Source organism: Callionymus lyra, chromosome 3 (assembly GCF_982586985.1).
Source record: "Callionymus lyra chromosome 3, fCalLyr1.hap1.1, whole genome shotgun sequence".
Lineage (NCBI taxonomy): Eukaryota > Metazoa > Chordata > Actinopteri > Syngnathiformes > Callionymidae > Callionymus > Callionymus lyra.
The window spans coordinates 34,453,123-34,474,581 of NC_141820.1; the positions used below are offsets into that span (position 1 = coordinate 34,453,123).

The following is a 21,459-nucleotide window of genomic DNA, read 5'->3' on the forward strand; positions in this document are numbered from 1 at the left end:
TGTGAAGGACCTTTGACCGACACGTGGAAATACATAAATATAGACACAATAACTTATTTTTGGCTGGCTGGTGTTGTTGTAAGGCAGAGTTCTGCTCCCAGATGTGCACATTCTAAACATGCCTTCTGGTGAATTCCTCTCCTTTTTAACTGCAGCATCTAGTCTCCATTCATGTCCAGGATGTAGTGCTGAAACGGTTGTTCTAATCCTCTCTCTCCCTCTGAGCCCCTCCTCTCTCCTCACCGTCTCCTCTGTTGAAAGGGCTTGCTGAAGCAGGGGTGCCGGAGTGATGCATTCCCAATTGGTCCACGGTGTATGCGGCGTGTGCTCAGGATATGTAGCTTCCAGTCTGAGCTCGCTCTGCCGCAGAGGAATTCCCTAATGCAGCTGCTGGAGGTGAGAGAGCAGAGCTGACACGTGAAGGACGAGCCGGATCGTTACTCAGCAGAATGTGCAGCAGCTCTTCAGCCGGGGTGTCGATGAGGAGAGGAGGTTCCTGCCAGTGACCGTGTTGCCGGCGACGAGATCCTGATGCGATCGGAGCGAGCTAGCCGAGTGTGCATCGTGGTGCTGGAGGAGGTGGAGGAGGATGAACCCACATCCTCACCCAGGCCTCCTTGGCACAAACCTGCACCCCTTCACAGACCCCACCACACCTCCAGAAGAGCTCAGGAACTCAAGGTAAGGATCTGTACTGGACCTTAAGCGTTGATGCCGGCTGCATATAAATACATGACGGGGCCGACACATGTCCTCCAGAGACGAATATAGCAGCGATATACACACCGATGTTACCCTGGAGAGGAATGTGGACCAGAGTGAAGCTGTAGACTGACGAGTATAACCCAACACAGGTCAAATATTTTCCGATCGATCACATTTTACTTGATTATGCTTGACCTAAGATCACATGTTCAAGAGTCAAAACATCAACCATCCAGAGGTGCCTCGGGAGAATTCCTACTTAAATACTACTTAAAGAAATATTTGGATATTTCAGTGTCTTAGGCTCTTGTGTGAAAACGTTTTGTTTTGTGCCATCACGTCCTTTCCCTTTGAATACTTATCTAATTAAAATATGTATATATTATTAACATGTATAAATGCCAAATGTTTTAGTGGCCACACTATATTTTTGGATGCATGTTAAAGTCAGTAGATAGTGTCAAAATAAACACTGAAAATTGTATCGTTATTGAGTGAGTTGGAACCCACTATACATTGAAATCCAATTATTAATGTTACTCCTTTTGTCCACTGACATCACATGCGGTAAAGAGGATGATGAAACAAGTTTTTATTGTTGCCGCTGCCAAGGAGGGAGCTTGATCATCACTTTTATCTCTTGGCCAATAAACATTATTGTCACAACATTCCTAAAATGGAAAAACTAAGAACTGATTCTGATCCACATACCTCAGAGCTGGGGTGTAAGGCTGGATCAGATCACTGATGTAAGGAGGAGTCTGACCATGAATAGATCTGAAAGTAAGAACCAGAATTTTAAAGTTGATCCTGAAAGAAACTGGAAGCCAGTGAAGAATTTTATGGATCGAGGAAATGTGAGTTCTTCTACTAGAGCCGGTCAGAATTCTTGATGCAGAGTTTTGTATGAACTGCAAGCGAGGCAGATCCTTCTTGTTTAGACACGAAAATAAACTTTTACCATAGTCTAAACGAGAAGACACAAACTCATGGATTATAAACTCCGGATCGTGTTGTGACATAATTCTCCTAAATTTAGAGATTTTTCTCTGTTTAAGGAAACTGGTCAGTTTTCTGCAGTGTTGAACTAGAGACATGTGTATTTCTATGTGTATTTGATGGTAGTGTTTGTTGAAGATGGACAAACAAAGAGATCATTTAGATATGTTAAGCTTTCAAGAATAAAAAAAACAACCTCAAATCATACTCATTCTTCCTGGTAAATATGCCTTTTATTTCGGCCCCAGTCTAAGTCGTCTAAAGTATTTTGTGTGATCTAGTTGTACACCCTTGATCTAGATCCAAGAATTTTTAGAGGGTTTTGTCTTTGGTGGTGAGATCTAGCAACTGAGCTTTAGCAACTCTGTTGTGTGTTGCTTGTGTAAATTCCGTAATTCTACTGCCACCTACTGTCCCAAAGAGCTCATTGTTCTTAAGAATTTTTCAAATGCTAGAAAATGAGCTTAACTATGATAAAATGAAAAACTAAATTTGGGGAAGATACTATTGGGTACTTTCAGGGTTGGCTTGAGGACTCTCTGACTCATTTATTTTAACTATATAAAAAAACAGGAAGTTAGTGCGAAACAAAAACATGAGCGCGTGTGAAAATGGTCACTGAGGAGTGTTATTTGTGCAAACATGAAGAAGCTATCAATCATGTCGGAAAATGCTTGTCTTGACTCTTGATGGTCTCTTTAACCAATTTTACCCTCACATTTATTAGTTGTCCCTTAAAAGTATTCTTTACATCCTTATCCTGGTTCTTACTTACAAATGTGTTGGTCATGAAAGTTTTACTTCATCTTCAATTCTCATCGTTGATCTTGTTTCATCTCTAACTAAAAACTATTGGTCTTGTTTCATCTTTAACTTTTAAAATACAGTAAATGTTCTTGTTTCATCTTTAACTTTTATAATACAGTAAATGTTCTTGTTTCATCTTTAACTCTTATAATAATGGTCTTGTTTCATCTTTAAGTCTGAAAATGTTGGTTCTTGTTTCTTCTTGAACTCTTAAAATGATATGTCTTGCTCACGTAAATTCCTCGAGTTCCCACATACTTTCTTGTGTGTTTTTGTTGAGGTGCAGGACTCTCAAAAGCATGTTTACGATGATGTGGTCTTGGTTTTAAAGCACACAGGCGTAGCCCCCGTGAGGTCCGGCACACTTGATTAAGATCAATCCCTGCAGTGATCCTGCTCATGCTGTGGCAGCTGCTGCTGCATGAACCTGCACTGATGACGGGTTTATTCTGTTAGTCCGCCTGGATCCTCTCTAACGTGAGAGTTTGTTCAGTTGTCATCGGTTTAATGTGCATGACACGGATGCCAACACGCCTATTTTTAGCAGAGGAAGACAGAGTCCTGGGTGTTCATGTTGAATCAAAGGAATCTCACCTCTGATGATGGTCAGTGAAGGCAGCACCAGTGTTAGGAAGATGTTTCTGCATTTCTTTGAATAATCTTGTCAGGATGTTGGATTTTTCTCTTTCCAATTGACTTTATTTGTGTTGAACCTCCAGCAGGCTCCAGTCATCAGCACGGACAGAAAATGTAATTCTTCATGTCTGGTGAGGAAGAGTGAAACACTGACACGATTTCATATTCGACTTCTCTGTTTCTCAAACCGTCCGTCTCCATGTTTGACCCGCAGACTCCTCTGCTCAGAGCCATTCTCAGCGTCAATGCAGAGGAAGTTCGTTCACTCCTGCTCAACAATGAAGATGTCAACGCTCAGGTCAGTCTGGGTTTTGTATCGACATGTGTTTATCTTCATTCTCATGTTGCACACAAAATCTCCTGCAGCACTTATTGTGAAAATAGTGATATAAGTCAGAAGGTGTATTATAATATAATAACATTTATTTTAATTTGGAAAATTGAGCCATTTAAAGATAAGTAAGTAATAAGTAAGTAATTTTATTTGTATAGTGCTTTTCTAGACCAGGGTCACAAAGCGCTTAAACAATCAAAACAATATTCAATAAAGTATAAATTTTAAAGATCAAGATAAAACTTATAACACAACAGAAGTTCCAGAAAATCAAGGAAAAGCCTGAACAAATAAAAATGTCTTATAATTCAAGTTGTTTCAAAATGTATATAAATTGAATAACTATCAATTAAAATAGATTTAAAATGTGAGAATCAGCATTAAAAAAAAAAATAGAATTCAAATGAAATGATTATATAAATATAAATATAAAGTCTATCAGTAAAAAAAAAAAAACTTTTAGGGAACAAAGAAGATATTTTTAATATATAAAAAAAGTACATTTCTGTCATTTGAAAGAAAAATAATTTCTCGTGACCACTCGCACTCATCAGTGACATGCACCTGCTATTCTTCCAAAGAATACCTCTTGAGGCACGTTGTCTCCAGGAGTCGATTATGTCGACGTCATCACTGGATTCTTCCTGCAGTCAGCAGTGTTGGCTGCAGCCCATAGTGGTCACATGACTGGAGAATATAGCTCACTCTGCAGGGGCGACCACTGAGAGAAGAGACATAAAATGCATCAGCGAGCTGAAATAAAATGCCCGACACAAACCATCCTTCATTGTGAGCCAGTGTGTCGCAGTGGAGACTCGGATTACTTGTGGTTTCTGTGTGTGCATCAATCCCACAATCCTGACAGGATGAATGAAAACATCACGTTGTGTGTCTGTTAGGACGAGGAGGAGCGAACGCCGCTTCATGCTGCGGCGTATGTTGGTGACGTGGAGATCATTGAGCTGCTCATCCTCTCAGGTAACATCTGTGCTGCACTTTAAATACAAACACACACAGTTGTGTTAAACAAAGTTCAGCAAACACTAAAATAACATCCACTGTATTTATGTGCTCCTCATGAGGTCCAAAGAAAACTCATCAGACAGATCATGTAGAAAGTAACAATATCATAGATACATAGATAGATACATAGATAGATAGATAGATAGATAGATAGATAGATAGATAGATAGATAGATAGATAGATAGATAGATAGATAGATAGATAGATAGATAGATAGACACATACAGTAGATACATAGATACATAGATAGATAGATAGATACATAGATAGATACATAGATAGATAGATAGATACATAGATAGATACATAGATACATAGATAGATACATAGATAGATACATAGATACATAGACAGATACATAGATACATAGATATTTTTATTTATTTCTATTATTTTTCACTGGTCTCTAAATACTAAAAGGACTTTTCTCCTCTGTTTTTGTCATTTATTGCACCTCTAAAATATTTCAATTAATATAATTAAGTATTTGGAGGAAACAATCACATAAATGTAGTTACATAATAGATAAATCACAATAAAATAATTTAGCTTTTTCCATATTTTATTTTTGCTTGTTGGCCCCTTACAACAATCACTGTACAAAATGTGGCCCCTGAGGAAATGTAGTTTCCCAGCACTGAGTTAAAGAAACCTAATGAAACTAAATGTGTGTTAAAAAAGAATCTGGGTGTGCGTGGTTCAGCCCAGTGTGACCCCGACATCAATCATGTGTCAGAGGTCTCTGGTGCTCTGGTTTCTGTGAAGTCACCTGAGCACTCTGAGTCATGAGAGAGCGACAGGTGCATTCCAGAGCTATTTAAAAGAGCCAAACAGGATGAGGGGAGTTTGAAATCCATCAGGCGCCATTGGTAAATAAAACCTCCTCCTCCGTGTGCCACATGTTCTCTGTTTACCTCCTCGACTTTAATGTCTCCAGTCGGAGCTGTTTTCTCTCCCAGTTGTTGACTCTAACTTCTCTGCAACTCTTTCCTAAATGTCACCTTTCACTGTCTGTTCAAGGAGCCGAAGTTAACGCCAAAGACAATGTTTGGACGACTCCGCTGCATCAAGCTGTCGCCTCTTGTTGTGCGGTAACTGTTTCAACTGCTTGTTTTTAACTGGAAGTTAAACCAGTCTCTCGTTCTCTTTCCGTTCAAATTTCAAGTTAATTAACATTATTATTCATCAGAATTACCAAGAAAAATACACCAAATAATAACAGTAAATATTATAATTTTTATTTAAAAAATGTAATTAGATCAACAAAGATTATTTTTATCCATTGAAAATAATATTTCTTATAATAAAAATATGAACTATTGATTATTAAATGAAAGCAAGAAGATCAAATTATGAATTAAGGCTTTTTCAATATATGAGGCAGCAGCTTTGGCAGGAAAGTCTGGGCCTCCCTGCTTAAGCTGCTGCCCCTGCGACCCGAACCCGGATATGTGGAAGAAGATGAGATGAAATTGAGGAGGTCAAGAACAGATTTAAGATAAAACATTTAAACTGAAAAAACATTTAACTTCCTAGTGTATTAAATTTCAAAAAAGAAAATGAATAAATAAAAACAAAAAAATAATATTTATTCAGATAAAAATGTGATATTTTTAAAAATAAATTAATAAAAAAATGTTTTTAATGCATTTATTCAATTAAAAATGTTTTATGCTTCATTGAATAAAAATTCCATTAAAAGAAATCATGATATTTAAATTAAAAATATAATTCCAAAAAAGTAATCAATGGACATATAATGACATTAAATGTAACAACTGTAAAGAAAAAAAGGTGATTCATGAAGAACAAATAATTGCAAATGTTTAAGTTTGTTTCTATTATTGCTGTAACTGGCGTGTGCAGGAGTCAGTGTCGGTGCTGCTGCAACACGGGGCTGATGTGAACGCTCAGGACAAGAGGAAAGTGACGCCTCTCCACGTAGCGACGAACAACCGGAGCACAAGACTGAATAAACCATCAACTCCTCCACCGTGCAGCAACTATGATGCTTCAGAAGAAGACAGACCTTCTCCCCTCCTTGATGCCACCCACAGTGGAAACTCAGAGGTCCAACTTTTCAAATGAGACTTTCTAACACAGATCTAAAGCTCTTTTTGTGAACTCACAGATGGTTCAGCTGCTTCTGGCCAAAGGAGCAGACGTCAATGCAGATGATGAGGACCAGATCAGAGCGATCCACTGGGCAGCATGTCTGGGTAATACTTTATGGTCTTTTTATTCTGAATATGTCTTTCTATGTCAATCTCATTTATTAGTTATTCAATTCAATCAGCCAGTTCAAGTCACAATCATGCCTTGTCCCCTCAGGTCACATGGATGTTTTAGAGATCTTGGTGGCGAGCGGAGCAGACGTCAACTGTTTGGACTTGATGGACAACACCCTGCTTCACCTGGCTGCCTATAGCGGCGTCATGTCCACCGTCTGCTACCTGCTGCAGCTCGGAGTCTCTGTATGTAACCTGGAATATCCAACCGTGTTCTCTTTTCCTCGATTCATTTTCCCTCTCTGTGCGTGCAGGTGAACTCCGGTAACATTTACGGAAACACGCCTCTTCATCTGGCTTGTTTAAAGGGACGGAATTTGGTGGTTTCGGCCCTCGTTGAGTGTGGAGCTAACGTTAACCAGGTGTGTGGCAGCAGCACTATTTTAACTGTGAAAACAGTTGCCTAGTGATGGCTGGATGAGGTTAATGAAACAGTAACCTTATTTAAAAGGCCACTAGATGGCACTCTCTGATCTTAGAATTCAATAAAAACAACACTGTATCATGAAACCTCAACAAGCCATCACTACTGCAGCTATATTTTAAAAGTACAGTCAGAAAACCATTTATTTATGAGTAAAATATGACAAACCCTCTTTAATTTTTAAAGACAAGGATTTAATTCCTTCATTTAAAAATGAAATGAAAAGTGGAAAAAAAAATTGTGGAACAATAAAACTAGTGATGATTCTAAATAGAAAATATTTATTATTTTATATACATCATTTAAAAAAAAAAGGTGTTTCAGTAACATTTTAAATACGTAATTATTAGTTTAATAAAAGTTTATTTATTTGCGTCTCAATCGCTTTTTTATTTTCTGTGATTCATAACATCCTTGTGGTTTTTACACTCCACAGTACATTTAGTTGAAGATGCATTATAATGATTGAAAGTCCTGTTTGTGTCTTAGAACCTCATTGTGTTGCTCAAAGGTCAGAGTCTGTCCTCAGGTGAACAATCGAGGGTTCTCTTCTCTGCACTTCGCCTCCTCTTCATGTCTAGGAGAGCTGTGTCAGAAACTGTTGCTGGTCAACGGAGCCGGTTTGAACCTGCAGGTATAATCGTGTGAAAGACACAGTTTTAAGTATCAAACCACAAATGTAAATGTTGACTTATCATGCATTCATCGTAATATCTGACTTTCCGTGCAGAGCCAGAATGGAAAGACTCCTCTACACCTGGCTGCTCTGAGTGGCAGTTTGTCGTGCACAAAGAACCTCATTCGTAACGGTAGGAGACTTCAAATCTATCCATTTTCTGAAACCTAAACCAAAGTTTCTGCGCAGGAGCTGCGATTGACTGTGAGGACAACAGTGGGAATTCTGCTCTTCACTTTGCTGCCCTCTATGGTCACAACCCCGTCATCACAGCTCTTCTTCAGTATGGAGCAGATGTGCTGAAGTCAGTATGATATTGTTTCGAGAAGTTTCTATACATTCAAATCTCTAAAATATATGTTTCTAAATAATTAGTAACACCTGAGCCACTGGATAGACTGGCGACCTCTGTTCCCTGGCTGGGATGTACAAACAAATATACAAACTCTGACACATACTTATTAAGTCTTTAAACAAATTATCAAGGTGAAAAACATTTACAAACTCATGAAACACATTTACAAACTCATGAAACACATTTACAAACTCAAGAAACACATTTACAAACTCAAGAAACACATTTACAAGCTCTGAAACACATTTACAAACTCATGAAACACATTTACAAGCTCTGAAACACATTTACAAACTCATGAAACACATTTACAAACTCTGAAACACATTTACAAACTCATGAAACACATTTACAAACTCTGAAAAACATTTACAAACTCATGAAACACATTTACTTGCTCTGAAACACATTTACAAACTCATGAAACACATTTACAAACTCTGAAAAACATTTACAAACTCACAAAACACATTTACAAGCTCTTAAACACATTTACAAACTCATGAAACACATTTACAAACTCATGAAACACATTTACAAACTCATATAACACATTTACAAACTCACAAAACACATTTACAAACTCATGAAACACATTTACAAACTCATATAACACATTTACAAACTCATGAAACACATTTACAAACTCATGAAACACATTTACAAACTCTGAAACACATTTACAAACTCATGAATCACATTTACAAGCTCTGAAACACATTTACAAACTCATGAAACACATTTACAAACTCTGAAACACATTTACAAACTCATGAATCACATTTACAAACTCATATAACACATTTACAAACTCATATAACACATTTACAAACTCACAAAACACATTTACAAACTCACAAAACACATTTACAAACTCATGAAACACATTTACAAACTCATGAAACACATTTACAAGCTCTGAAAAACATTTACAAACTCACGAAACACATTTGCAAACTCAGGAAACACATTTACAAACTCTGAAACACATTTACAAACCCATGAAACACATTTACAAACTCATGAAACACATTTACAAACTAATGAAACACATTCACAAACTCATGAAACACATTTACAAACTCATGAAACACATTTAAAAGCTCTGAAACACATTTACAAACTTATGAAACACATTTACAAGCTCTGAAAAACATTTACAAACTCACAAAACACATTTACAAACTCATATAACACATTTACAAACTTTGAAACACATTTACAAACTCACGAAACACATTTACAAACTCATGAAACACATTTACAAACTCATATAACACATTTACAAACTCATGAAACACATTTACAAACGCATGAAACACATTTACAAACTCTGAAACACATTTACAAACTCATGAATCACATTTACAAGCTCTGAAACACATTTACAAACTCAAGAAACACATTTACAAGCTCTGAAACACATTTACAAGCTCTGAAACACATTTACAAACTCAAGAAACACATTTACAAGCTCTGAAACACATTTACAAACTCATGAAACACATTTACAAACTCATGAAACACATTTACAAGCTCTGAAACACATTTACAAACTCATGAATCACATTTACAAGCTCTGAAACACATTTACAAGCTCTGAATCACATTTACAAGCTCTGAAACACATTTACAAGCTCTGAAACACATTTACATACTCACGAAACACATTTACAAACTCTTAAACACATTTTCAAACTCATGAAACACATTTACAAACTCATGAAACACATTTACAAGCTCTGAAACACATTTACAAACTCATGAATCACATTTACAAGCTCTGAAACACATTTACAAACTCATGAAACACATTTACAAACTCTGAAACACATTTACAAGCTCTGAAACACATTTACAAACTCATGAATCACATTTACAAGCTCTGAAACACATTTACAAACTCATGAAACACATTTACAAACTCATGAAACACATTTACAAGCTCTGAAACACATTTACAAACTCATGAATCACATTTACAAGCTGTGAAACACATTTACAAGCTCTGAATCACATTTACAAGCTCTGAAACACATTTACAAGCTCTGAAACACATTTACATACTCACGAAACACATTTACAAACTCTTAAACACATTTTCAAACTCATGAAACACATTTACAAACTCATGAAACACATTTACAAGCTCTGAAACACATTTACAAACTCATGAATCACATTTACAAGCTCTGAAACACATTTACAAACTCATGAAACACATTTACAAACGCATGAAACACATTTACAAACTCTGAAACACATTTACAAACTCATGAATCACATTTACAAGCTCTGAAACACATTTACAAACTCAAGAAACACATTTACAAGCTCTGAAACACATTTACAAGCTCTGAATCACATTTACAAGCTCTGAAACACATTTACAAACTCAAGAAACACATTTACAAGCTCTGAAACACATTTACAAACTCATGAAACACATTTACAAACTCATGAAACACATTTACAAGCCCTGAAACACATTTACAAACTCATGAATCACATTTACAAGCTCTGAAACACATTTACAAGCTCTGAATCACATTTACAAGCTCTGAAACACATTTACAAGCTCTGAAACACATTTACATACTCACAAAACACATTTACAAACTCTTAAACACATTTTCAAACTCATGAAACACATTTACAAACTCATGAAACACATTTACAAGCTCTGAAACACATTTACAAACTCATGAATCACATTTACAAGCTCTGAAACACATTTACAAGCTCTGAATCACATTTACAAGCTCTGAAACACATTTACAAGCTCTGAAACACATTTACATACTCACGAAACACATTTACAAACTCTTAAACACATTTTCAAACTCATGAAACACATTTACAAACTCATGAAACACATTTACAAGCTCTGAAACACATTTACAAACTCATGAATCACATTTACAAGCTCTGAAACACATTTACAAACTCATGAATCACATTTACAAACTCATGAATCACATTTACAAGCTCTGAAACACATTTACAAATTCATGAATCACATTTACAAGCTCTGAAACACATTTACAAACTCATGAATCACATTTACAAGCTCTGAAACACATTTACAAACTCTTAAACACATTTACAAACTCATGAAACACATTTACAAACTCATGAAACACATTTACAAGCTCTGAAACACATTTAAAAACTCATGAAACACATTTACAAACTCATGAATCACATTTACAAGCTCTGAAACACATTTACAAACTCATGAATCACATTTACAAGCTCTGAAACACATTTACAAACTCTTAAACACATTTACAAACTCATGAAACACATTTACAAACTCATGAAACACATTTACAAGCTCTGAAACACATTTACAAACTCATGAATCACATTTACAAGCTCTGAAACACATTTACAAACTCAAGAAACACATTTACAAGCTCTGAAACACATTTACAAACTCAAGAAACACATTTACAAGCTCTGAAACACATTTACAAGCTCTGAATCACATTTACAAGCTCTGAAACACATTTACAAACTCAAGAAACACATTTACAAGCTCTGAATCACATTTACAAACTCATGAAACACATTTACATACTCACGAAACACATTTACAAGCTCTTAAACACATTTACAAACTCATGAAACACATTTACAAACTCTGAATCACATTTACAAGCTCTGAATCACATTTACAAACTCATGAAACACATTTACATACTCACGAAACACATTTACAAGCTCTTAAACACATTTACAAACTCATGAAACACATTTACAAGCTCTGAATCACATTTACAAGCTCTGAAACACATTTACAAACTCAAGAAACACATTTACAAGCTATGAAACACATTTACAACCTCAAGAAACACATTTACAAGCTCTTAAACACATTTACAAACTCATGAAACACATTTACAAGCTCTGAAACACATTTACAAACTCAAGAAACACATTTACAAGCTATGAAACACATTTACAAACTCAAGAAACACATTTACAAGCTCTTAAACACATTTACAAACTCATGAAACACATTTACAAACTCATGAAACACATTTACAGACTCATGAAACAAAATATCAAACTATGAATCAAATTTACAAACTTGTGTAAATGTCCAAAGTTTTCTATAGTCTGCACGCCAAGTTCTTTTAAACAGTTACAGTAACTATTTTGCATTTAGCACTTTTCATACCCTTAGCTTTTCCTACGCGTATTATTATTAAGTTTCTTGTCCTATATAGTGATTGTTGTAACTGTAAAGTATCTTCAGATAACTCTACTGATTTGACACTTTTATCTTCCGTTTCATCTAATTTCTCATGTCTTTAGGTGTAGATTTTGAGGATTACATATAATAATACGTACAAAACTGAAATTCTTTCTTGTGAAGAAATGTTCACGTCACTATCCATCCACTCAGACGAGGCGTTCATGGTCTCCTGCCGATTCATCTGTCAGCCCTCAGCAGCCACCTGGAGTGCTGTGACAAGCTGCTGCTGTCAGGTAACACAGCAGACGCTCTCACAACACAGCGGAGGCTGATGGTGTTGTTGTGCGCAGGTTTTGACGCCAACACCGCCGACAACTACGGCAGGACGTGTCTGCACGCAGCGGCTGCTGGAGGGTGAGTGGTTTTCATCGTCACATTGCCGCAGGTGGTTCTGACCCGTCTGACCCAACAGGAACCTGGACTGTGTGGAAATGCTGCTGAACGTCGGAGGTGACTTGAAGAGAAAAGACAAATTCGGAAGGTGAGGGAGGAGCTGAAGGCAAGAGACGGGACGTTGACCTGGAGTGTTCATCCCTGACAGGACTCCTCTCCACTATGCATCGGCCCACTGTCACTTCCAGTGCATGTTCGCGCTGGTGGTCTCGGGGGCCAACATCAACGAGCGCGACGGGAACGGCTGCAGCCCCCTGATGTTCGCTGCCACCACCAGCTCTGACCCGCAGTGAGTCCCTCGACTGGACCCACGTCTCTTCTGTGGGTTCACTCCTGTGGTTTATCTGCAGGTGTTTGGATTATCTGCTGAGTAATGAAGCGGATCTGAAGGTCAAGGACCACCAGGGTTACAGTGCACTGCACTACGCATCAGCCAGTGGCCGAACTCTGACCCTGCTGCACGTACGAGCTCCAGAATTAACCTTCTGACCGAGACAAACTCAAATGTGAACTTCTCTGGCAGTTGATGGAGGTTTCAGGACCAGACCTGCTGAGCGACCTCGTCCGCAGCGCCCCGTTCAGCCTTCTGCATTTGGCGGTGAGTGATGAACCCCATGGATCAGATCCCGTCAATGAGTCCCGTGACCTCGTCCAGGCCCACCACGGACACAAAGACACCCTGGAGGTCCTCCTGACGTTCCTCTACGACGTGGACCTCCGCAGTACGGCGGGCAGCACGCCGCTCAAGCTGGCCGCCGCCTCGGGTCACCACGAGTGCGTGGCTCTCCTGCTGCTCCACAGCGCCTCCACCCTGGTCCACGACGGTGCCAAGAGGACGGCCGTGCACGCCGCAGGTGAAGGTTTCCTCCGATGGTGACGAGCACAGAGAGGAGTCTTGTCTCAGCTTCATGTCTCTGTCCCAGCGTTCAACGGTCACCTTCAGTGTCTCAGTCTGCTGCTGAAGAACAACCCCAGTGCTGTGGACACGCAGGACGTCCACGGAGAGTGAGTTCATGGATCATGATCTTAGTCATTTATAAATAATGTTATAAACGATGTCATGCTTCTCGTCCTGTCCAGGACGCCTCTGATGTCGGCGGTGCTCAACCAACACTGCGAGTGTGTCCACCTGCTGCTCAGCCGACGGGCCAGAGTGGACCTCCAGGACCAGCAGGGACGGACGGCGCTTCACCGAGCTGTGAGTCCTGATCAACGCTCCTTGATGCGTTCACTCCTCACATTATTTTTTGACATGCAAGGAAAAAACTCTTAAGTCACTTCTCTCAATGTGGAGAATCTACTTTGAGCCTCTGCTGGATGACCTAGATTCTCACTTCCTATACTCATGATACCTGAGGAGACATGTGTCCATGTGTCTATTCTTCGTGTGTGTCTCGCAGGCGGTGATTGGCCGAGAGGCGACTGTGGTCTCCCTGCTTCAGTTCGGGGCTGATGTGTGTGTGAGGGACGAGGAAGGACACACCCCTCTTCACTTGGCTTCTTCTTTCGGCAGAGTGGGCGCTCTGAGGGTCATGCTTCAGTCCACCAGCTCCTCCCACGTCCACTCCCACATGAGCGACAGGAGGGGCTACACACCTCTGCACTGGGCCGCCTACAACGGTACCGACACCTCAGTGGTCGACCATTGTTCTGTCGAGGTCAAAAATGTGTTCCTTCACACTGTGACATCTATGTGACGGTTGCTGTACACTATGAAAAATCTGTTTTCGCAGAACTTTTTAGAAACTTTCCCTTGATAATTTAGTGGCATTATCAAGAACTCATTTAGTTTTCACAGACCAAATATTTCTTAAATCTAAATTCACATCTAGATTTTGAAGCTATGTACTAAATCTAAATGAATCTAAAATAAAAAATCTAAATCTCCATCTCATATCTTAAATGTAATTCCTAGAGTCAGTAACGATCATCAGAGCGTGTAAGATAGAAGTGTCTATATATTCACTATTACAAGGCAAAAGATTTACAATTTAAATGTTTATTTTTAAATTAAAGTATAAGATATAGGATTCAGGGTTTGAAATTAAACTGTAGATTTATGTTTACTTTTAGTACGTAAATGTAGCATTTAAGGTATTTATTCAAAGCAACAATAAAGTTTTGGATTTGCATTAAGATTCAAGGATTTCAATTTACATTAAGGATTTAGATTAAATGTGAGAAGTACCGAATCAGCAAAAAACTGGTTGCATTTGTCGTTGACATTGTATCAATAATTATGCAAAAAAACTTTTTTTAATTGTCACCAACACATTCCAAGCTGTTGCTCCTAAGCTTTGGAACGATCTTCCTCTTCCTCTGTGTTTGATGATCTACTGACTCCTTCAAGAAACATCTTAAGACATTTTTATTGGTTCAGGCTTTTCCTGGTCTGGAAAAGCGCTATATAAATAAAAATGACTTACTTACTTACTTACTTTTGTATTCCAATAAAACACGTTTGTTTGATCGCTCCTCATGTCTTCAGGACACCTGGCGTGTGTGAAGATGCTGTTGAAGCACAAAGTCTGCTGGAAGGGAAACTCCTTCAGTCCGCTTCACTGTGCTGTGTGAGGCCACATTTCCAACTCTACTACCTCACTCCTGTTACGTGTTACTGAGTCCTGATCTTCCTTCCATCAGCTCCAACAACCACAGAGCCGTGGCTGAGACCCTGATGGTCTCTCTGGGCAGGAGAACGGTGAAGTGTGTGGACTGCAGAGGACGGTGAGACGTCGCCTCACACAGTGAGCGCTTCTGAAATACATACCATCATAACACTGTGACGCAGGAGTCCTCTTCATGCTGCCGCTTTCTCCAACCACGTGGAGTGCGTCTCTCTGCTGCTGGAGCACGGAGCCAAGGTCAACGTGAGGGACAGGCCCAGCGGTCAGACGCCGCTGATGATGGCGGCAAACCTGGGACACACAGACGTTGTGGGTCAGTAGAGGTTGTTGGTCCGACTCACACAGTCGTGTCTGGTAACTGTTGTTGGTCACAGGCGCGTTGGTGAGCAGATCCGACCTGTGGGTCCAGGACGTGGACGGCAACACGGCCTTACACCTGGCCTGCAGACAGGTAGAGTCACACGGCAGCAACACACACATGGACTCACTTCAGTGTGTCTCCTCACAGAGACGTGAAAACGTGGCCTTGTTGATTCTAAAGATCAGCAACAAGAAGCTCAACAGCCTCAGAAATTCCGCTCATCTCACGTACGTAGCCACTAGAGCAGGAGTCGCCTGAGCAGGTCTGAACTCTCACCTCTGCACCCGCAGGCCTCTGGATCTTGCAGCCGGGAGCGGCTTGGCAGCCGTCGTTCGGACTCTGGACACCGGTGACCTGTGACCTTAACCCGCAGACTCACACCTGATTACTGTGTAATCTGCTTCTTCTGGAGGTTCTACTCCGGCTCCGGATCCGTGTCTCTGACGCGTCCTCCGGGAACTGGCTGCTACACTGTGAACCATCACTCGGTCAGACTTTGTCCACGAGGAATGTTAGGAAACCTGTCTGCTGCTACCAGCTGTCTCACCACCCCTGCTCTCATCCACACTGTCCTGTGTTCTGCTGCGTTCACACTCTTTCATCTTCTTTCATCTTCTCACTTTTGACATCATTTTAAACTTTCTTTTTAATTTTATTCAACTATTTATGTCCAATGGATCAAAGAAGTCATATTTTTCAAAACACTTTTCTTACAGATTTGGAAGTTTATTTAAGTGCATAAATGTTTAAATGCCTCATTAATTTGCTAAAAACGTATGTAAAGGACAAGATAAGAAACAAATAAACAGTATAAATTGACAATTATATTCTTGAATTTACCTCCACAAGATAGAATCAGATGGATCAAGTCCAACAAGATTATCCAGGAGAAACAGGAGCAGAAGTTAATGCAGGAAAAAGATGGTAAAATAATCAAATAGAATTTTAACCGACAAAGAAAACAGACACAAACGCGTTAATAAAAGTGTCCACAAGATGGCGCTAAGAATGTCTTTCAGTCCATGTCCGATAAACACTAAGTCAAAACAAACGGTCAGTCATCCAGGAGGGAGTCAGGGTCACAAGCGTGAACCAATATAAGAAAGAATAATAATTTCTCAAAATTAAAACTCAAAAATAAACCCTGAGTAACTTGCGAGTCAAGGCGAAAAGACCCAGAGAGACATCAATTAGTCCAAGAAAACACAGGTCCAAAAGGATCAGAACATGCATGATATTTAGAAGAAAAAACGTTGCTAAAGCTGAGTAGCAGGACCTCAAGGATCTCAACAATACTCGAAAAATGTATTATTTGTTCCAGAATGAATAAAATGTTGACCGTTTTCCCAATTTCCATCTGGAGCCACATATTTTTAAAAGGTTTTGTCGCTCTCTAAGCTGAAATAATTTAATTTATCAAAGAATGTTACTGCCACCTGCTGTGCTATTGATTTTAAATGTACACAATTACCATAGTTTACATAAAAATAAACGAAGCTGCTTGGAGGAGGTCTGTGCTCTCTAAGTCATTTTCTTTTGTATTTATTTTCACATCTCATATTTGTCCAACATTAAATGCACATTGATAATACAGGGGCTGAATAAAACTGATGATTACTGATCCATATGTTGCTTGATTTGCCAGCTTTGTGTACAAAAGTGCAAGTATATTTATTATGTGCTTTATTATCCATTATTATCTTGATTTTGTATCTTTTATATTCAAAGCGGGGTAACACCTTTAGGTCATGATTATGTAATAAACTTTCATAATCTCAACTACGGAGAAAACTGTAGCTATTTATTTTTTATTTTCCGTCAACGTCCTCACGGTCCAGGTGATACAAGCGTCCGTACAGGCAGGCGGTGACCAGACCGGCCGACATGTTGGAGTGTCTCATGGTCACTGTGCCCTGTGCCGTCCTCTCCAGGCTCTCAGGCTGCTCCAGGGTCAGCCTGCTAGCCAGAACTGAGGGGAAAACGTGTTTCGTTCCAAAATGTCCCGTCAAGACAAAGTCCAGGCGGGTGTCGGCCCGGTCCGCTTCCTGTCCACAGGAGCTGGACTCTGACCCCGCACAGCGCACCAGCGCACAAACCTGGAGTGGAGTGAAAGTTACCTAACCGAAACATTATGACCACCTGATAAATAAACTTGAAAAACATAGATTTAAAATATTTATATTGTTTATAAAGACTATTGAATTGTTTGAATCACATTATTACCAATTGACAAATACTTTAAGTTGCTCACCTGGACGGCGTACCGTCCGTTGACTATGTGCGTTCCCGCGAAGACGCCCAGAGCGTAAAGCTCTTTACTGCCGCCCTGTGGCAGGAGCTTGTACTGCAGGCGGCAGCAGAACGCGCCGTCACAAACACTCAGGTCCCCCTCCGGGTCAGTGAGCAGGACAAACTTGAACGGGTCGTACATCATGGTGGCGTTGAAGTACGGCAGAGCAGCAGGACAGTCGTCTCTGTGGCAAAATCCAGATGTTGGCGTGAGGTCCATCTCTGGGGTTTGCCCGAGCGGTTCCAGAACCGGGACTGTTGCCACCAGCAGCTTCCCCTCCTCTGGGTCGCCCCGCTGAGCGTGATGGTAGACGGCGCCGGAGGGCCAGTAGATGCCACTTCCTGTCATGATCAACTCATCGCTGCGGATGTTGGGGGAGAGCAGAGTGATGTTGGTGCCGAGGCTGAACGCTCGCTGGAACTGGATCAGGTCCAGGAGGGGAAGCTGGTTCATCCAGGCAGCCGGAAAGATCAGCTGACGAACTCCCTCAAGACAAAAAGTAAAGGATATAATATTATTTAAAAAGTGCTTTTTTTCCCAAATACATTTTTTAGATTCAATTAGTTATTTTCTAAGGAGCAATTAATACAAAAAGCAGAGAACAAAAGTCTAAAAACGCCTATAGTCATATAAAGAGTCATTATTAATAGCAATAAATCCTAAATAAACTAAGTTTCTACCTGACCTTTGACCTCCAGAGGTCCATATAAATACTTTCAAAGAGCCTAGTGATGGTCTGATGAAGCTTCATGAAGCAGTTTAATGTTGTTTAGAGGTCAATAGGTGGCGCCATCAGTTTAAAAATCATGTGGTGTTTTATTAGGACACTTCAAAACAAAGGAAAATAGTGCAGAGAACGCCATCTAGTGGACTCTGAAAATAATGACACTGCTTCATGAAGCTTCATCAGACCATCACTGAAAAGGCCACATCCGGAGTAACTACTCAGAGACATGACATCTCTCACCTGCTCCAACAGCGTTAGCGTGGGCTCCTCAAACAAGATGTCGAAACAAGTGATGAGCCCAAACTTTCCCGCGAAGGGAGTTTCAAAAGTGACGATCTCCGGCCGAGGTGGTGCATCGAAGGCAGCTTCGAAGTAAAGATTGTATTTATGGTAGCGAGCCACGAGGACGCCCTCGGAGCTGCGTGAGTGAGAGAGAGAAATGATTACAACATCCCTCACAACTGTGTGTAGTGGTGCGTCCCACATCTCCAGATACACACTGACCTGAAGACCACGTTAGTGTTGAACTGCCAGTGACCATCAGGAGGACAGGAAGAGGAGGACGACGGAGGGCAGGGCTGCCTGTCGCCCATGTTGGCCACGAGGTAGATGTTGTTACGACGAGCCATGCAGCTCAACCTCTGCAGGACCTGTGAGGACAATCTACATCTTAGATTCATCTTCTCTTCTGTTTCTATATTTTGAATCAAAAGTCCAAAGTGTTGAGTGAAAGAATGCAGAGTTAAGGTTTGGTACGAAGATCCGTCACCTCAGTGTCGCGGTGTCTGCCGGGCTCCGTGCACGGGTTCCAGGTCTCCTGCTGAGGGTCAGGGATGCTCTCCAGGTAGCTGGAGATGGACGCGCGGCTGAAGTTGAAGCCCTGCAGGCCATCTTCAGGGAACACCAGGATCTGTGCTCCCTGCACACATCATAGAATTCATAGAATTCATACTGAGACCTTGAACTACATTCATTCTGAATCCATTTAACTTATTTTCTTACTGATGGTTTCTGCCATTTATAAATAAAAAAAATACTCCTTTCACAGAAAGATCTAGTTTTTTGACTCTAAAGTTGTTGAGTTAAACGTTTTTAATCGATTATTGTACATATTTCCGGAAACTTGGTGAACTATTCTAACTTTATCAATGTCTGACCTGCTGGGCCGCCAGAGCCGCCTGCTCCTCGAACACGTCCAGGTTCTTCTTCAGGTGCTGGAGGGCAGCCCGACGGGTGCAGGAGACCCGGGGCTGCGGGTTCAACACCGGGTGGTGCTCGTACACTGCTGCCGTGTACGTGGATCCACGACATGCTTCCGTCAAGAAAACAATAACCAGAGCGAACAGAAACATGCTCGGATTGCTAGAACCTGGACTGATGACGAAACATCATCACCTGAGAGGTCACAGGTTCACGTGTACCAGCCGCTGGTCAAAGGTCGCCGATCGACATCATAGGTGAACTTCTTAACTGCACTATGACAGTTTTTTGAAATTCTCATGTAACGCCAGAACTAAGTTAACTGTCATTTCAAACTCACATGTAAACAACTGTCTTATTTTGAAAGATGCAAAGGGAAGTCGCTTGAATCGTATCCGGAATCCGCAAAAAACAACAACATTTGAACAAACGTTTTTGTTTCAAATTATATGTCGATTATTAATTGAATACATTACAACTAAGCACAAATACAGTTAAATTATTGTACATAAAAAGAGAAACCAAAAGATACATTGAGTCATTCTTCATCGGACTCTCACTAGCATTTAAAAAAATGTATTTTTATCATATATAAAATTCGCCCAATCTTAAATACTTATGAAGACATGTATAAGTAGAACAATGAAATATATATTATATATTTTAATTACAATTCATTTGTCCATTTCCTCCTTATTTCAATCGTAAGGTCGACTCAAACCTTCCACTTTTATTCTGAAAATGTTATGAGGAAATGCAATACAAACAACCCGGAAAAACATTCTGAAGCGTGACCTTTACGACATGAGTAACACATGAAAAATGAAACGGTACGTTTGTTCTTAAACTGAAATCGACTAGTTTAATGCACGTGGTTTGCTCGCGAGCACCATGTCAGCGGCTCCTCAGAGCAAGAGCTGCTGGAGCTGTCGCTTGACTTCCGGCACAGGACTGCTGCTGAGTGCCGTGTACGTGCTGCTTCCGGCCCGCAGAGTGCTGACCAGAGCAGCCCCGGTCACTGTCGGACATGTTTTCCAGATCTCCTTCGCAGCAGGTGAGGAGCAGTGAGTCAAGGTCTGGAGCTCGAGTTCCTCACATCTTGTTCGTTTGTGCTGCAGGTCTGGCGGCTTGTGGACTTTATGTCATCCTGGATCCAAGGAAGACCTCGAAGAACACGTGACAGTTGTTTTTGTAGTGTATAGTGTAATGTCAGGGTCAAGTGTAAATAAATATTTTATTTCCTTCAGAGAATATGCTATGGCAGTTTTGTAACTCACCAGACCACGTGTGAATCTGCTCTTAAAACCTATTAAATATTTAATTACTTTAATATAATTGATTAATTTAAA

General features: G+C 40.0%; 3 protein-coding genes across 4 annotated transcripts; 2 read left to right on the forward strand and 1 right to left on the reverse strand.

The window, feature by feature from the left end:
* The first annotated feature begins 343 nt into the window (after positions 1 to 343).
* On the forward strand, positions 344 to 17,684 carry ankrd28a (ankyrin repeat domain 28a). Of its 2 annotated transcripts, XM_087787657.1 has the most exons (28): positions 344 to 681; positions 3,231 to 3,278; positions 3,362 to 3,445; positions 4,381 to 4,459; positions 5,526 to 5,596; positions 6,372 to 6,575; positions 6,637 to 6,724; positions 6,837 to 6,979; positions 7,048 to 7,155; positions 7,747 to 7,851; positions 7,948 to 8,026; positions 8,083 to 8,197; positions 12,663 to 12,745; positions 12,803 to 12,866; positions 12,925 to 12,993; positions 13,054 to 13,194; positions 13,256 to 13,367; positions 13,429 to 13,503; positions 13,561 to 13,759; positions 13,829 to 13,910; positions 13,986 to 14,103; positions 14,306 to 14,525; positions 15,394 to 15,475; positions 15,549 to 15,632; positions 15,697 to 15,845; positions 15,907 to 15,983; positions 16,041 to 16,120; positions 16,184 to 17,684. In XM_087787657.1, the coding sequence occupies exons 1-28, from the start codon at positions 532 to 534 to the stop codon at positions 16,251 to 16,253; spliced, it is 2,979 nt and encodes a 992-aa protein (XP_087643783.1). In that variant the 5' UTR covers positions 344 to 531; the 3' UTR covers positions 16,254 to 17,684. The 2 variants fall into 2 exon arrangements, with proteins under 2 accessions (XP_087643783.1, XP_087643782.1); XM_087787656.1 differs by having other exon boundaries at positions 12,663 to 12,866.
* btd (biotinidase) lies at positions 16,599 to 20,443 on the reverse strand. The gene is made up of 6 exons (XM_087787665.1): positions 20,068 to 20,443; positions 19,680 to 19,829; positions 19,415 to 19,560; positions 19,151 to 19,328; positions 18,145 to 18,669; positions 16,599 to 17,989 (listed from the first exon to the last, which is right to left on the reverse strand). The coding sequence occupies exons 1-6, from the start codon at positions 20,260 to 20,262 to the stop codon at positions 17,702 to 17,704; spliced, it is 1,482 nt and encodes a 493-aa protein (XP_087643791.1). The 5' UTR covers positions 20,263 to 20,443; the 3' UTR covers positions 16,599 to 17,701.
* A 463-nt stretch (positions 20,444 to 20,906) lies between these two features.
* LOC148084567 (distal membrane-arm assembly complex protein 1-like) lies at positions 20,907 to 21,442 on the forward strand. Its single transcript, XM_087787670.1, has 2 exons — positions 20,907 to 21,164; positions 21,229 to 21,442. The coding sequence occupies exons 1-2, from the start codon at positions 21,002 to 21,004 to the stop codon at positions 21,288 to 21,290; spliced, it is 225 nt and encodes a 74-aa protein (XP_087643796.1). The 5' UTR covers positions 20,907 to 21,001; the 3' UTR covers positions 21,291 to 21,442.
* Positions 21,443 to 21,459: the final 17 nt, after the last annotated feature.

What these genes read in the sequence shown, in the direction of transcription:
- LOC148084567 (XM_087787670.1), top strand. Translation starts at nt 21,002, where the DNA reads ATGTCAGCGGCTCCTCAGAGCAAGAGCTGCTGGAGCTGTCGCTTGACT. An exon ending in CCAGATCTCCTTCGCAGCAG is followed by an intron (nt 21,165 to 21,228) that starts GTGAGGAGCAGT and finishes TTTGTGCTGCAG; the next exon opens with GTCTGGCGGCTTGTGGACTT.
- ankrd28a (XM_087787656.1), top strand. Translation starts at nt 532, where the DNA reads ATGCGATCGGAGCGAGCTAGCCGAGTGTGCATCGTGGTGCTGGAGGAG. An exon ending in CACGCAGCGGCTGCTGGAGG is followed by an intron (nt 12,867 to 12,924) that starts GTGAGTGGTTTT and finishes CTGACCCAACAG; the next exon opens with GAACCTGGACTGTGTGGAAA. An exon ending in TCAGCCTTCTGCATTTGGCG is followed by an intron (nt 13,504 to 13,560) that starts GTGAGTGATGAA and finishes GACCTCGTCCAG; the next exon opens with GCCCACCACGGACACAAAGA.
- btd (XM_087787665.1), bottom strand. Translation starts at nt 20,262, where the DNA reads ATGTTTCTGTTCGCTCTGGTTATTGTTTTCTTGACGGAAGCATGTCGT. An exon ending in AACACTAACGTGGTCTTCAG is followed by an intron (nt 19,329 to 19,414) that starts GTCAGTGTGTAT and finishes TCACTCACGCAG; the next exon opens with CTCCGAGGGCGTCCTCGTGG. An exon ending in CGCTAACGCTGTTGGAGCAG is followed by an intron (nt 18,670 to 19,150) that starts GTGAGAGATGTC and finishes TTTTGTCTTGAG; the next exon opens with GGAGTTCGTCAGCTGATCTT.